At 36.6% G+C, this 15,878-nt stretch overlaps 1 protein-coding gene across 2 annotated transcripts; it reads right to left on the minus strand.

Moving 5' to 3' along the window:
* Positions 1 to 184: 184 nt before the first annotated feature.
* LOC117933461 (MAG2-interacting protein 2) lies at positions 185 to 14,920 on the minus strand. Of its 2 annotated transcripts, XM_034854830.1 has the most exons (12): positions 14,587 to 14,920; positions 14,437 to 14,479; positions 13,568 to 13,741; positions 13,187 to 13,388; positions 12,740 to 12,963; positions 11,159 to 12,161; positions 8,534 to 9,513; positions 7,510 to 7,598; positions 5,824 to 6,183; positions 3,585 to 4,824; positions 3,153 to 3,418; positions 185 to 3,051 (listed from the first exon to the last, which is right to left on the minus strand). In XM_034854830.1, the coding sequence occupies exons 1-12, from the start codon at positions 14,668 to 14,670 to the stop codon at positions 427 to 429; spliced, it is 7,290 nt and encodes a 2,429-aa protein (XP_034710721.1). In that variant the 5' UTR covers positions 14,671 to 14,920; the 3' UTR covers positions 185 to 426. The 2 variants fall into 2 exon arrangements, with proteins under 2 accessions (XP_034710721.1, XP_034710722.1); XM_034854831.1 differs by lacking the exons at positions 13,568 to 13,741; positions 14,437 to 14,479; positions 14,587 to 14,920 and having other exon boundaries at positions 12,740 to 12,982; positions 13,187 to 13,299.
* Positions 14,921 to 15,878: the final 958 nt, after the last annotated feature.

Genomic DNA, 15,878 nt, shown 5'->3' on the forward strand with positions numbered 1-15,878 from the left:
TACACCTTCTAAGAAGCATTGCTCCTAGAAATTTTAACAAAAAAATTTTTGTGGACAATTTTGTTTGAATTTCCAAGATTTTGCGCTGGATATACAAAAATTTCAGGCTGATTAGGCTGAAATTTGCAAATTCTCCTAATTCATCAAATGAATATACCTTGAAGTAATATTTGAAAACCATCAATGCACCAACTGTAAATTGTAATGCAAATGTATTCTTCTGGGTGAAAGAAAAAGAATCCATATTTAGTGTACAAACTCAAAACCTATAAATTCTTAGAACTCAAACACCCTCCAACAACCTCTCCTGAATTTAGAAAAAAAAAAAAATGGACAAAAGAATTGTCCAAATCTGTAGGACAGTGTATACAAACCCTAAAATAGCAGTGTAATTCCATGTTCAAACCAACTTCCAAGAAAAACCTTCTACCTAACATTGCTGGAAAGGGATGCTAATGCAGATTCGATGGAATTTCGCAATTTCCCTCTCAAGCTGGAAACAGTATTTCCCAACGTGTCACAGGAACCAGTCTCTTGGGGATCGAACTCCTTACCCTGCAAGGCTTGGAGCTCCCTTTCCAAGTACCTGCTAAGACTGGAATCGGCGATGTTGATGAGACTGAGGGCAGCATTTGTGTGCATGAATTTTGTGAGGAACAGGCCTGCTAGAATCGACTGGTCTGCCTTGACAAGCTCTGAAATGAAACAAGGGAAGAGAGTTCTTCTGAAGAGAAGCAGAATGGGATTGTTTGATTCTTGATGTTTGAGCTTTGATAACTGGGCTTCTTGATACTGGCGAGAGAAGTTTCCAACCAAATAGCAGAGATAAGAGAAGGTGGTACCATAGGAAGATTGGGTGATGATATTTGATATGATCCCGGATGATAATACAAGGAGTAAAAGCTCATGGTCCCTGCCAATGGTGTCTGAGATGCCTCCTTGTTTCAGCTTTTCTTCAACTGAATTTACACACTGCAGCTGCATTGCTTCATAGGGCAGTAACAACACCATCTTCAGAGCAACAAAGCAATCCACCCCAAGTACTGTCTGGGTCAAGCTCTGGGCATCATCTTCATCAAGCAACATTCCATTTGATTTTGTCAATGACCGGTCGATCAGTTTTAGCAAATCGCTGAATCGAGATTGCATAATGAGTTTTTTGAAGATTTCCATCCAACAGGCATGTAAAGGATGAACAGAGAAGGAACTCTCTTTGTTCTTTTCCTTCTCAGCCGGTTCTTCCTCCTGAAAGCTTTCCCAGCCCTCATCCCAATCCTCACTGCTCCAGTTGTTTCCTGTATCATGTGCTTCTGGAGAAGTTTCAAAGTCCCTCTCAATCACAAAAAGCCCTTCCCATTCACCTAAAACAGCAAGCAGAGCATCAATATGAGGATCCGTGGTGGCAGCTCCACACAATCTTGAGAAGCATGAAACTGCAGCATCCACAGTCAAAAGATCATCAGGGGTAATTTCTATGCTGGATGAGATGGCTGCTACCAGCTGGGATGATTTAAGGGCAACCAAAGTACTCGTAAACCTGCTAGATGTATCTGCATGATCTGGGAGTCCTTGATTGGTAGTAGTCTCGCTGCTTTTACTTGTGAAGTGCAACTCATGCCAATCTTCCCATGGAAGAATGTTAGATTTCAGCTCAGCAGAAAAGCCTTTGATATTTCCACCTGAGATGAATTGCATAAGCTCTAGAGCATAAACTCGAACATGACTTGGTAGCTCCAAGTTATCAGAAAACATGACTATTCTCTCCCAAACTGCATGCCTGACCCTCGTCAGGTCCTCCAAATTACCTTCCAATTTACTCAGAGATGATAACAAACGATGTAAATTCTGGTGTTCATGGGATTCAGCAACCAAGTTCTGTAAAATGGGGTCCAATATATTTAAATAGAGATGGGGAAGATCCTGAACACCATCAAAGTTTCCTTCTGTGTCAATTAACAAAGTTGAGCTGGATGGACGCTTCAATGCTGCTTCAGAAAATACTTCTGCAATGGCTCCAAATCTGCAACCAGAGAAAACCATAGCTCTGCAAAAGAAGAAAACCTCAACAGCAGATCCACCTACCAGACCATAATTGACATAGCCAAGAACAGTATTCCAGCCCTGACTGGGGGAGACACTCTCCTCCATCACCAACCTTATGAAAACCTTGAGACACTTCGTTAAACTCTCTGGATCAAACTCGAGTTTTTCTCTTGAAGTTTCATGGGACACAGTTTCCATCATATCATCAGTCAGTTTGATCCAGAAATTTAAAAGCACAATGAGGCAGTCCTGCCATGTTGAGTTATCAGGTAGACCCTCTGAATAACCCTTAAGAGGAATGATCACTGTGAAGTACCTCTTCATAATGTCCAGAGAATCTGAATGTCCCAAGAGACTGATATACAGTCTGCAAGAATCATAGTTCTGCTCAAGTTCACTAATTAAGCTCTGAAGGTTTTCAGGGTTTTCAATATGGTTATCAGTTTTAGCTCTAGCCTCCAAAGCCATCAACAAGCTCAGAACATGGTGTTTGTATACATCCTGCCATGATATGAGACCCTCAGGCATCGGGTTAGTATACATGTTGACAAGGTTTTGCACCATTTTTGCCAATGCCTCCAAGCTATGTTCATCAATGTGATTGAGAACTTCACTTTTGAAGCATTTGATGTTCAAACCACCTAATACAGCAATATTTTTGAAGTTAAGATTCTTAATAAAGGAGACTCTTCTGCATTCTTGCTCAACGACCTTGTAAAAATGAGCTAGCCCAATAGTAGATGCTTGTACTGGCTCAGAATGTATAACTGGTAATGGTTGTTTGATTTCTTCCAACTTCAAGTAGCAATCAGAAAGCAGGCTATATATGTAAGCAAGGCGTGGTTTGTTGCTTCCATCAATTGCAGGGTAGATAATCAAGGAAATGATCTTGATAGCTTCAACAGCACAAGCAAGCATTTCACCCTTAACTTCTGAAAATTCAGCTATGATATCATCTTCAGCCCAAACCTCAGAAATAAGGACAGAGTTTAGGAACCGCAATAGCATCTACAAGGAATTAAAACAGATTCCATTAATAGATTAAAATAGGCATGCATTTTTCTTCTAAGATTATGTTTTGAAAGATTAATATATGCAAAACTGCATACCTCAGTGTGATTCAAGCCATATGTATCAGCTAATTTCAACACATCCTTCAAAATATGTTTCTTCTCCAACTTTACTGATTCAATTAGTGAGAGAACAACACTCTTAATGTAGGCAAAATCCCCAGACAAAAAGCGGGCAGTTTCCACTCCAGGAATTATTTTCTCTAATACTCTAGAATGATCTGCTAAGCGCTTCTGCTCTTCTAATTTTAGTTTCCATTCTCTCCAAAAAGTAGATTGTACTTTGTCAAGTTTGTCTATTTCATCTGAATTCAAAAGATTGGACATGAGAAATCATATAATAATGTAATAGCTTGGAAAATAACACAAACAATATCCTCTTTCAAGTAATTTTTTGAAAACCACAAGCATTGTAAATGAAAGTGTTCCATTCTAGATTTTAGGAGTCAAATAAAGCAGAAAGAAAATCACCCAAACTATGTGACATGTGCTTCTCCTGAAACTTCCTCAGCAGCAGCTCCCTCCTCTGGGCAGGACCTTCACACTCAACTCCAGAGCTGTGTACTAAACTATATGTCATCCCCACCTTCATCATGCTAGAAATTTCTTGATAATCCAATCTTGTTTTCAGCTGCTCTTCTATTATTTCAATCCCATTAAAGGCATCCACAAGATTTAGCAGAAAGGAGCAACCCATGAGATCCTCATCCCCAGTAACAGGTGGTTCTATAATTGATTTTGCTAGAGAGGCAATCAGATCATCTCTAGGAGCAAAACCATTCCTTGCCAACCAGGACAGAATGCTCAATATAGCTTCAGTTCTCACACTTATGTACTGCTTTCCAGGAATTGAGCTAGGAATATATTTCTTACCATGTTCTGTCTTCCTACTCAATTCAAGCAACCATGGAAGCTGCAATGCAGCAAAAGACAAAATTTTTCCATTCTCTCTCAAAAGAGATTCCCAATCAGTCCCATTTTCCAAGGGTAAATCTTTAGCAACAACAGAAAGCATGTTTTTTATGTCATTGAAATGATCTTCTTGATCAACATTGTCAACCCCTTCAACTAGTTTAGAGCAATCTCTTAGATTAATAATATCTTGAATACTGTGAACTGGAAGTGAGATAACAGAGGAACCTTGAATTGAGAAATTGGGAGGATTTGTCCCTGTCGACATCATCAATGTCTCACACTGGCCTTGCGTATCTAGATCTTTCCATGCATGTAGCAGTTCACCAATGGATTCCTCGTCACAATGACTCAAGGCAAAACCTAGTAGCTGCTTTCGAGAATTTATATCCATGTTTTCAAGAGCAGGACCCCTTGCTATAGCAGCACATAAGTCCCAAATGGGACCATGTCCTTTCTTTGCCAAACTAAGGCAGAGATCAAAGGCCAATTGTAGATCACCAGCAACCGCAGCTTCTCTTGCAATAGCTTCTTCAACAGCTGATACATCATCCTGAGAATTCAATCCAAGGAGTTTGGCAATTTCAATGAGTTCATCAACCTGCAGATAAGCTCCAGCTTGACTTGTTATTGCCATTTTAATGATTTCCATAGGATCTTTTATTTGCCTAAATTGCATTGGCAAAAGAGTGACTCCTAGTTCTGGAAGTTTAACAGTGAGAGCATCAATTACATCAGCCTCTGCTTTGACATTTCTACTACCTGGAAAGAGCTTCAGACATTCCTTAGCCTTCCAGATCTGAAACAAGTTACAGCAGCATAATCAGTGACGAATTTGAATGGGGATATTTTGTGGCAAAGATCAGAGTTAGAATATATTTAACTTTTAACAAAATTAGATTTTTGAGAATGTCTCAATCACAATAACATTAAATTATATTGATCATGCTGCATATTCAGGAAGACAACCCCTGGTGTATCTCATTAGTTTTTTATGACAACAGTGAAGTAGCTGTTAATTATAAGTAACACTCATGGAAGTTTAGAATCTCTAGGTTTTTAAAAATACACAGGATCTAAACAGTATACATGAAATGTAATTTTGTACATTATAGCTATTAATGAGGTTACCTGTGCTTGAATAAATCATAGGATTAACATCACAGAAATACTCCATTGGTAAATCTGCCAAACCTAGACCTTGTGGTCCATGTTTAGCAAATTTCCAACCTCCCTTTAGGGTGGACTGTGTCATCAAAGCAAAATTATAAATTTACTGGTCTAATTATTTTGTACATTGAAACCAACTCATCAGGACTAAAACTTTTGAAAGGGAAAAAGTTGCAACATGGGTTTTGTGTATCCAAGCTAGAAAAGGAGAGGTGAAGAATGTGGACAATAAAATAACAAGTAGCCTAGCCATTATGAATTCACCTAGAATTGCATAAACATGATCATTTCCATAGCTTTTCTGCTGCTAGGTTGGATCATGTACCACATCCACACCAAAATGAAATCAGCATCAGAAGGGAATTATCATGTCATGTATGATGTCCAACTTTTTGAATGTGTGTTGTGCAAGAACTCACAACAATAGGACTACAAGAAAAAGAAGTGCAACGATAAGGAAAGCAGCATCACGATGTGCTGATGCGATTCTATAGCTTCCCAAGCAGACATAAAACCATGTATGAAGTTTGCCGTATTAATAAATTACAATTTAGAATCTTGAATATATATTAATCCATTCCTTAAATACTCCTAGACAATCATAGAATATAACCTGTTAATGACTTACTTCGGAGCAAGCGAGACTTGAAGCTGAGAAAAAATACTCTCTTGCAGCTTGAATGACTAGATTTTCTGCCTTCTCTGATGCCAAAGAAACTGGACCAGTACCCTTTAGATAATTCCTTGCGAGAGAAAACTTCCCAGCTTTCAGCAGTCCCCTACAGAATTCAGTCAACATATACTCTAGATCCAGAAAAGGAAATACTTTTTCTTGCAAGTACTGCATATCACGCCACATGTTTGCCCAATCATTATCTGACCGGCTGGGCTGTCGACGAACAAATTTTGAAAGTATGAGACGAAGAATCTGTTTTACACCCTTTTCATCTGAATGTGCCTCTACAAAGAAATTTAATGGCTTTGGAACCTGAATACAAATACGTGCGATTAAACACTAAGTCTACCTGTCACAGTCAATTATATGCATAATCATCAACAATATACTACAGTAATCATGAATCGCGGCATGAAATGGCTCCTATCATTTTTGACACAATGTTAGAATCAGGAATTCCACGTTGCAAATATATAATTGGGGAGGCTAGAAAATTCCATGCATAACTATTTTTCTCTAGCATAAAATGGCTCCTATCATTTTTGACACACTGTTAGAATCAGGAATTCCACGTTGCAAATATATAATTGGGGAGGCTAGAAAATTCCATGCATAACTATTGTTCTCTAGCATAAAATGGCACCTATCATTTTTGACACAATGTTAGAATCAGGAATTCCACATTGCAAATATATAATTGGGAATGCTAGAAAATTCCATGCATAACTATTGTTCTCTATACGTAGAAGACACTGAAGTTCTAACTCCAAACTATCATTTGACTGGCAGAAAAAACAAATAAAAAATTAGCATTAACTTCACTCCATAGGCTACCTTCTCCAGGAACATGATAGAAGACAGCTGGTCATTTGAGATGTTACAGTAAATGCACCATACTGCTCCCTAGATGGTTACAGAAGCTGTATCTTCTAGTGTTTTCCCACAATTCCCTCTCATAAAACCAGGTAAACTACCATAATGCAGTTCAAGTAATGAATCATAGCCTCATGAGGGGAATTCCATAAAATACAAGAAAGCCAGAACCCACATCATGCAAGCATGTGATAGTCTATGGTGCTATCCAGGGTTATAACATTTACATTTATCAAAAGTCATGTACTATAGTCACTCTTGTTCTAATTATCCACAGTACCTACAGTTGATTTTTTTTTTTTTCCCTTCAGTTCCAGAAAGGGAGTATTCTCTCTATTCCAGGCATCTATTTCAGTAGAGATAGAAACTAAGAATATTCTCAATATTCTCACTATTTCGATTGTTTTGAACTGATTTAAATAGATTCACATTCAGCTCTAGACAAATAAGGTACAAAGGCAAAACCAATTACTTTGAATCAAGAAGATGCATTTACCATACCATTCCATCCCAGCTTCCAGTTTAATAGGGAAGACTAATCAATGGAAGATGGCTATAAAATATACCATATAACCCCTATATCATTTGTCAGCCAGGTTGCAGTTTAGTTTCTGGGGACACCAAAATGAGAATAACTAGCACTCACCATCAATTTCTAGTGACACATTCTCCCAAAAAAGCAATTACAGAGATCTCATCCATATAATTCCCTCTATAAAATATCCAAAGCCCAAAAGAATCACTCATGCAGAGCATAACTCTGACCTGGTAATATGCCAACAGCCGCCCAGCTTCAATATGTCCTTCAGCCAGCTTAAGTCTTTGCTCAAGGCCCTTGAAATATTTTTCAGTATCTGTCAGGTATAGATATTCCCCATTATGTTCAAGGAGACAAAATCCAGTACCCAAGATGGTGATATTGATTTAATTAGATATATATTTAAATCTACAAGTACACATATATACAAAAAATGGTCATGCACTGCAACACCACCTTGAATTTATGGAATCCTATTGGAATGCCAGATGTACATCCAAATTTAAACAATAAAAGGAAAAGAGGAAACGATTGACCATATATGTTTCCTTGCTGAAACAATAACAGGGCAAACTAGGAATCAACTCTAATTATGAGGTCACAAATCAAAGAGTCAGGTGCGGCCATGAAGCAAGGCGTTTTTGAGTTATGTAATTATAGTCTTAGCATTAAGTTCCAAACTAGCTTGTATAGAGTTGTATCTCAATAGGTTGCTACCCTACGACTAGACTCTGTTATACAGGGGATCTCCATGGCATACACTACACACTGTTGCTACCTTGCAATACAGTAGGAAAAAAAAACATGGTTTCCAGATTAACAAATTTCTGAAAAAAATTGGATCATAATAAAAGAAAATTTTGGACAAAAGAAACTTTTGGATATCATGGTATATGACCATGTTCCTTTGGTGTTTTTTACCATAAGGGATTAAGAAATTTTTTCTTTAATGATCCTTTTTATTCTTGGTTTCAAGATGATTCTCAACCATGAAATCTCCAATGTACTGTCACAGAAAACACAAGCAAAGTTGCTTCCTGTATGAAAAAATGCAATAATGAAAATGTTTTAACCTAAGCTACTTTTTAGAGAAAGTTTATTTTGGATCATTTAGCCTGGTCTAATCCCAAGCCATGAGTACTCTAACCTCATCCAAATGTGAAGACTGACCATCCCATCATAATATCTGTTTATAAATAGGAAACATCATTTATCATGATTGAGATCAAATCCATACACAGCACAACTTACCTTGTACATGTGGAAGCTTTGATAAAATGGCACTCATTGTACTCCACCTATCTGTAACAGTGCACAAATATAAGCACTGCAGAGCACAATATGCAGCTTCAACCTCATCCTTGAAAATGCCTGTACTTTCAAAGTCCTTGCACCCTTCCTCAATGACAATCAAGCAAATATCTAATTTATTCTCCAAAGCAACCTCCTTCAGCCATCTAACCAGAAATGACTCAGCCTTCTTATAATCTACAGAAAAAAGACTATCTGCCACTAGAGCTTCAGAAAGTGACGTTACATCTTGAAAACTATTTTGCATAAATGGAATTGCTTTATCACGTAATCTTTCAACGACATTTTCTTCTTTGACTCCCTTAAGCATCATCTTGAACTTCTCATAGTCAGATAACTGTTCCCATGCACAAAGATTCATGGTGAAATTTATTTCAGAATCACTGCCATCAGAATATATAAGCTGGTGCAAGTATGTGATATCCTCATAGAATTGCTGCAATTCCCCAATCCCCTTACGACAAGCAAAATCAATCAAGCACAGGCAGTTGTCTAGCTGCCCACTAAAAGTATCAATATCTCTAGCTCTATTCTTGTACCAACTAGAAAGTTCATCAGCTGATGGCCAAGAGAATCCCAAGATCTGCCTCACAATGGGTTCAGTTCTGATGCGAACGCTGCTGTCTTTATCCTCAGGTAGTCTGTTGATAAAGCTTACCATCTTTTCACATTCAACCCAATCTTCTTCCCTCAGAGCAAAACTGGTAGGAGGAGACCTCCCAGGAAGGAGCTGCCCATATGTTTGAACTGGAATTGTTTCAGGGACAGCAGCTAAAATTTCCAACATGGAAGGAGTGAGTGTATAAGGATGACGCTTGAAAAGGAGGTTTAAGGCCCCAATTTTTCCACTTTCAGCAAGTGCAACAGCAGCTTCATTGATAGGCATAATGCGAAATTTGTTGTATTCCTGCACAGAGAACCTGCACGAGACTAGGTTGTTAAGCTGCAAGTCAGTGGAAACCATCTGAAGAATGGAACCCAAACTAGACAAGAATCCTCAAAAAAGCTTAATAATATGATACAAAGTGTAAACTTTAAACACATTTCCTTTTTGTAAAGAAAGCATTCAGCAACATTAGGGAAGGGCATAATAATATAAAATTAATGAATTCTTCATACTCATCAAAGAAAATAAAGTAAAATGAACGAAAATACACAATAAAATTATTAATACTTACAAAGTCAATAATTTTTAGTTAATCCATATGGGAATGATAATCTTAAGCTAGCATTTGAGAAACATAGGTAGATTTCCAAGTCCCGGTAGAAAGTCTTGAGAAATTCTTGAAAAGATGGGATTCAGCCATAAATGAATTGAATAGGTTTAATGGTGCATATTAATAGCAAAGTTTTCTGTTCTTGTAAATGGTAACCCTTTTGGTTTTTTTAGAGCTCTAGGGGATTGAGACAAGGGGACCATCTCTCGCCTTATTTATTTGTGTTGGCAATGGAGGCATTGAGTTGTCTTTGGAGAAGGCAAGGGGGTGGCTATTTGTTAGGCTTCAAGGTGAGGGGGAAAGGCGGCTAGGGAGTGGAGGTGTCCCACCTGTCATTTAAAGATGATATGTAGGTTTTTTGTGAGGATTCATTTAAGTTAGTTGCTCATGTGGTTCAAAGCAATCTCGTGCAAATAGATGTTTTCTGTGTAAAAATGAAGGGGAATCAATTAATCACATTCTCCTTCACTATGTCAAATCAAAGTTTTATGGAAGCTATTGTTCTCCTTATTTGGCAGAGTTTGGGTGCTCGCTTCTACAATCAAAGAAACTTTTTTAAGTTTGCATGACTTCTTTGTAGGAAGAAAATGGAAGAAGGTAAAGAAAACTACTCCTCAATGGTGAAAGAAAAGAAATCAACGAGCATTCGAAAATGAGGGGCAGTTTGATCAAAAGCTGAAATTTTCTTTCCTAAGTAACCTTTCTCATGAGTTACATTGTTTGATTGATTTTGTAGATTAGTTAGGATTGTGTTGAGAGAGAGAGTTGTTTTTTGTTCTCTTTCTTTTGTGGCAAAGTCATTTGGTGCTCATAGTATGTGTCCTATCCACTTGAGTGTACTGTTTTTTTTTTTTTTTGCTGTATATTTCAATGTTTATTACCTAAAAAAAAAATTATTTCTATAAACAGTTTTATATTGTTCTCATACCCATTCCACTGTCATTGACCATAGAAGCGGAAAAGGAGCATACAGATTCATGATTTCAAAATTATGCCTCTCGTGATATCAAAAGCACATAAAATTCACGAGGTAGATAATTCATTAATAAAGAAGATGAAGAACAAGGCATACAAGAAAAGGTAAGCAACGAAACAAATGCTAATTGGAATGCAGGAATTTATATGGTAATATAGCAAAAGAAAACCCCACAGCAAGGGGAAGGATATTCCATCTCTAATATCTATAGATAGGCTTTCACCTTTCAGCACACATGCACAATCATCCAAGCTTAACTAGGGAATTCATCCAAAATCTAATCAAAACACCACTCAAATAACTATATTTAGTTTTAAAAAGTGCAGGTTTTTAGGGGGGAAAAATCAAGCAATTATGTCATATGACTCATACCTGCCCATGTTTATCCCAAGAAATGTCTCCAGCCTGTCTCTAAACTGCAATAACTGTAGTCTTACTTTACGAAAATCCCAAATTTGGCCATTCCCATGATCATCTGATTCAGAAAACCTATACCGACTAGTTAGATGGAGCCCATAGGCAAGTAAAGCCTTCACAGCATCTTCCGTTGGTCCAACTTTATTAACACATTCAGATAATACAAAATCTTGATCTTTAATATTTGACAAAAGCGTGTTTATTTCATTTATTCCTTGGCCAGAGTGCAACCATTGTGACTTTAAAACTTCATCTGTATCCAGTCCATGGCGAACAGCAAATTCCAAGGCTGCTTGATATTTTGTATTGCTAATTAAAATATTATACATTTCAGGAACAGATCTCTCTGAAAATGATATCAAGCTCCATTGTAATCTAGCAATGTCAGCCTGATTAAGTCTATCTTCTGTAACCAGCTCTATATGATGCAAATCACCTGTTTCACCATGAGTAGATATATTGTGTTTCTCCTCGGATGAAGTGCTCTCTAAGAGAAAAAATTGTCCTTGGAACTGCTGTACTCTTTCTAAAACAGGCATAGAATATACAGGATCATTTCCCAGAAGTTTTATACCACTAAGAATGTCAAGCATGATCACTGTGCCACTCCTTTTGGCAAGTACAAGGGTATGATCAGACCACCAAGTGAAATCCACAATACCATTTAAGAATTTTCCCACTTCATTTGACAAATTGTCTGTCTCTTGTGAGTCATTTCTCATTCCATAAGCAAAACTTGAAAGGGAACAGCATTCTCCATCCAGCTTAAAAATATCCAGGCATCCTGTCAGATCTAGAGTAGCCACGAATTTCCCATGTGGTGAGATTAGTACCTTTGAGGATGTTATCTGACCGATATAACCTTTTGGTTTGGAATATAAGCCTTCAACCTGAGTAGAGCACACTGGTTCCAGATCTAAGCTACTACTTCTACGCCAAAGAGAAAGATGATGGGATCCTGGAAGAAAAACATACAATTAATAAACTACTTAAGTTTAGAAGATCTTTGACCTGCCTACTAAAATCTGAAAGGCTCTTGTTCATGTTCACACTTCACTGAAAATGATAGAAAAGAATAAAAAATAAATAAATAAATAAATAAATAAAAATCTTAACATTATTCAACTAAAATATGATGTCATCTTGGACTTGAACCTAGAACTAAAGCATGAGCTGCCAAGTTGTATATGGCTCTCTACAAAGTAGCTTAGGACCTCCCAACATATTTTCTACACTGAACAAGTTGCCACTTGCCTGTGCCGAAATTAGCATGAAGACAACTCTGAACTGATGAGAATGTTTTCTGAGAACCTTCTTGGCAACAAAAGAAAAAAATCCAGCATTTAGAGGAACAGAATGGTCAAAAGACCTCTAATTGTTCCTATTTGTTTTACCAGGCAGACCTCATAGATGAGATATATTGTTTGTTTGGTTGCAGTCGTAAAAGCACACAAGCTATAAGGCTGGCTAAAATTTCAGATTTTCACTTAAAGATTATGGCTAAAATAAAATAACACAAAAAGTATAAAATCATACCAGTGGTACCACTAGAGGTGATTGATATGCTACTGGCACTACCAACCACGATAAGCAAAGAAAGTTTTACATGGTAGTCCAAGCAGAAAACATGTTGTGGGAACTGCTTCTTTAAAGTCAGGCCATTACTCGAGGTGCGAAAGGATGAAATGGAGACAGCTGGATCCTGACTGATCTCAATATTATGAAGGAAGCCATCTGATGTAAGAAGATTGAAGCTACACCTATAAACATTTCCATTCACTTCAGCAGGTATCAAAGTTACAATGACTTCTGAAGTAGTTGAACCGAAAAAACAAAAATTAAAAATAAAACATAAAAGCTGAGATTATATCAACTCTAAAACAAAAACCTCCATCTACATAACCCAAGATTGACAAGGAACTCATAAGAAATTATCTTATGGGCGTTTCATGCAGCAGCTGCTGAACAAGAATCAATACTTACAAGCAAGATCCTCTTGTATCAGAATCATCCTGCGGAATCAGGCCTATTATCGGTGAAGAAACTTTTAAATGTGCCCTCGTACTTCTTGCCATCTCTTCACCATTTCCTTTGATAAAATATAGAGTTTCAGAGTCATCACAAACTCCAAGAACATCATGAGATTCTGACCAGGCTCCATATATAAATGTCCCAAGGCTGTTACCTGATTGCATTATGAAAGTATGCAACAGTTTTAGTCAACAAAATTTGATGAGACCATCAATTGCTAACCCAGGGATGGGAAAGTTGTTTAAATACGACATGACATAATAACACCACGGTAACAATTTCTGTACCATTATTTCATAGACATTATTCTATGAAATCATGAATTAATCTTACTTGTAAAAATGCCACATGGCTCCTGGTAGTTATCATCCTTCTGCAAAATGGTTATCTGATTTCCAGCAGCTACAGCCACACGTTCACCCCTCAGGGAGACAAACAAGGATACCCATCTCTTCAATTTTTTTGGACGCCTATAATCACTCCATTTCTCTTTAATCTGACTCAAACCTTCATAAAATTTAAGGGGAAAAGGACAAGAAGGAAAGGAATGACATCAAGATAATAACATTTGATGGCAAGGAAATACACAAATGCACAAGTTGCTTGGGTTTATCATAGTGATAGAAGTTCATGAACAACAATGATGATTTGTTCTTCTTATATTGCATAACTCGAGAAAAACAGTACAACCTTTGACCATCCCACTTCATGAATGCAATCGTCCTATGTTATTAGATATATCACATGAATCAAAGGCATAGATGAAGCATAACTAACAAACCAATTAAAAGTACCATAAGCCCTTTTGGACATTCCCTCTCAGTTACATCCAACATATAGCAGAAATTGCTGACAACCCGAACAATCTCCTCAATCAAATACAAGGGTGAAAAATGACCCAAATGGGTAACTCAGACAAGAACACATTTATATTATTAATTTCTCGATAAACCTATAGCTTGAGTATTGGTTTCTTTTTTAATTATATCATTATAAAAACACTCATCTAACTGATGCCAAAAGCATTTAAATCACATAAACTTCAACAACAATTCAACATGAACTAAGCGTTTAAAGTGCACATATAGAACATAAAAGTTATGAATGCAAACAAGGTGATCAAATCAACAATGGATCAAAATCCATTGCTTTGAACTGTCATGAAGAGAAAAATACGACTAAATATCAAAGATTACACATACCTCGAGGCAATGACAGAAAACTCCCTTTGGCACCTTCATTTAGCTGAATCGAAAAACAAAGTAATAAGTACATTGATTGGTTTATTAAGGAAAAATGGAAAATTAAAGCAAATTTCAGCAAAATGGAGAATCAAAAGTGAGGTCCTGGACCTGTTGAGGAGGGTAATTGGAACAATAAGGTCTGGAAGCGTGATTTCGCGTCTCGTAGAGCACTTCCCGCACCGTTTCCGCCATATAAAAACTATGTCTCTCCCAACACCTCAAACACTATAAGAAAGCAGTGCGTGGGAGAGAGAATTTTCCCGAGAAAATTTGATGACGCGGCTATCAATCAAAAGATTGTGAATACGAAAATGCTAGGCCAAAATTTTCCCGAGAAAATTTGAATTTGTGGAAAGTGGGGATATATGGAATTTTGTTCTAGGGTTTGGCCATGCTCTCCGTACAACGATGACGGCAGCTCAGAGAACAGAGAAGAGGTGACCACCTGAAACGCACCGTTTTGTATCCTTCGCCTGCAAAACGACACCGTCTCCGATTTTTCCATTTTCCTTTTTTATCTTTATCTGAAAGAATCCATAGGACCGTAACCCTTCTTTTTCCTTTTTCCTTTTTTTTTTTTTTTTTTGTATATAACACAAAAGTCCATGTGTTTTTCACTTATTTTTAATATTTGTAAGTATGTTTTATAAATAATTTTTATATTTAATAATACTCTATTTTTAATCATCCTCTATATTAGTATAATTATTTTAAAAATAATTTTTAAAAACAAATAAAAATAATTCAAATATGTTATTTAAAAACATCATGTCTTGTGTTTTTAAGAATACAAAATAAAAAATAATTTTATAACCTGTTTTTTATATTCCAAAATATAAAAAATTCTTCTTGAAAATAGTTGTCAAATATAATTAATTATCTTTTTTCATAATTTTTTTCTTTATTTTCTTTCCCTAACTTTCAAGAACTAAACATATTCTAAAATTATTAACCATTGTTTTAGAAATGACCATTTTGATAAATAATTTGTAAAGAAAGTGTTGAAGACGATTTATAATGATAAAGATTGAATATTTCATAGTTAGATCAAAGTTCAACACATTCAATATTATATATGAACTTAGGTGGTATTTGTTTTTTGGCTAAACAGAAAAAACTCAAATATTTGGTTTTTTCTATTCAGTCAAAAAACAAACAACACCTTCGTCTGATACAATTTATGAATTGATACTCTAGGCTACAACGGCTTTGATGTACACAAGTTAGTTAAGTCCATTAGCCAAGTGTAATAAGGTTTGGTTAGGGATCCTACGTATGTCGAGCTAACATTTCTTATATTTTTTAGAGGCTAGATCTAACTCATTAACTCCTTTGTGACTCAAGCCCCAAGGTTGGACCTAAACATATGAAGTGGAGATCGCAATAAGATAGGTAATAAG

This window comes from Vitis riparia, chromosome 16, assembly GCF_004353265.1.
Source record: "Vitis riparia cultivar Riparia Gloire de Montpellier isolate 1030 chromosome 16, EGFV_Vit.rip_1.0, whole genome shotgun sequence".
NCBI classification, from domain to species: domain Eukaryota; kingdom Viridiplantae; phylum Streptophyta; class Magnoliopsida; order Vitales; family Vitaceae; genus Vitis; species Vitis riparia.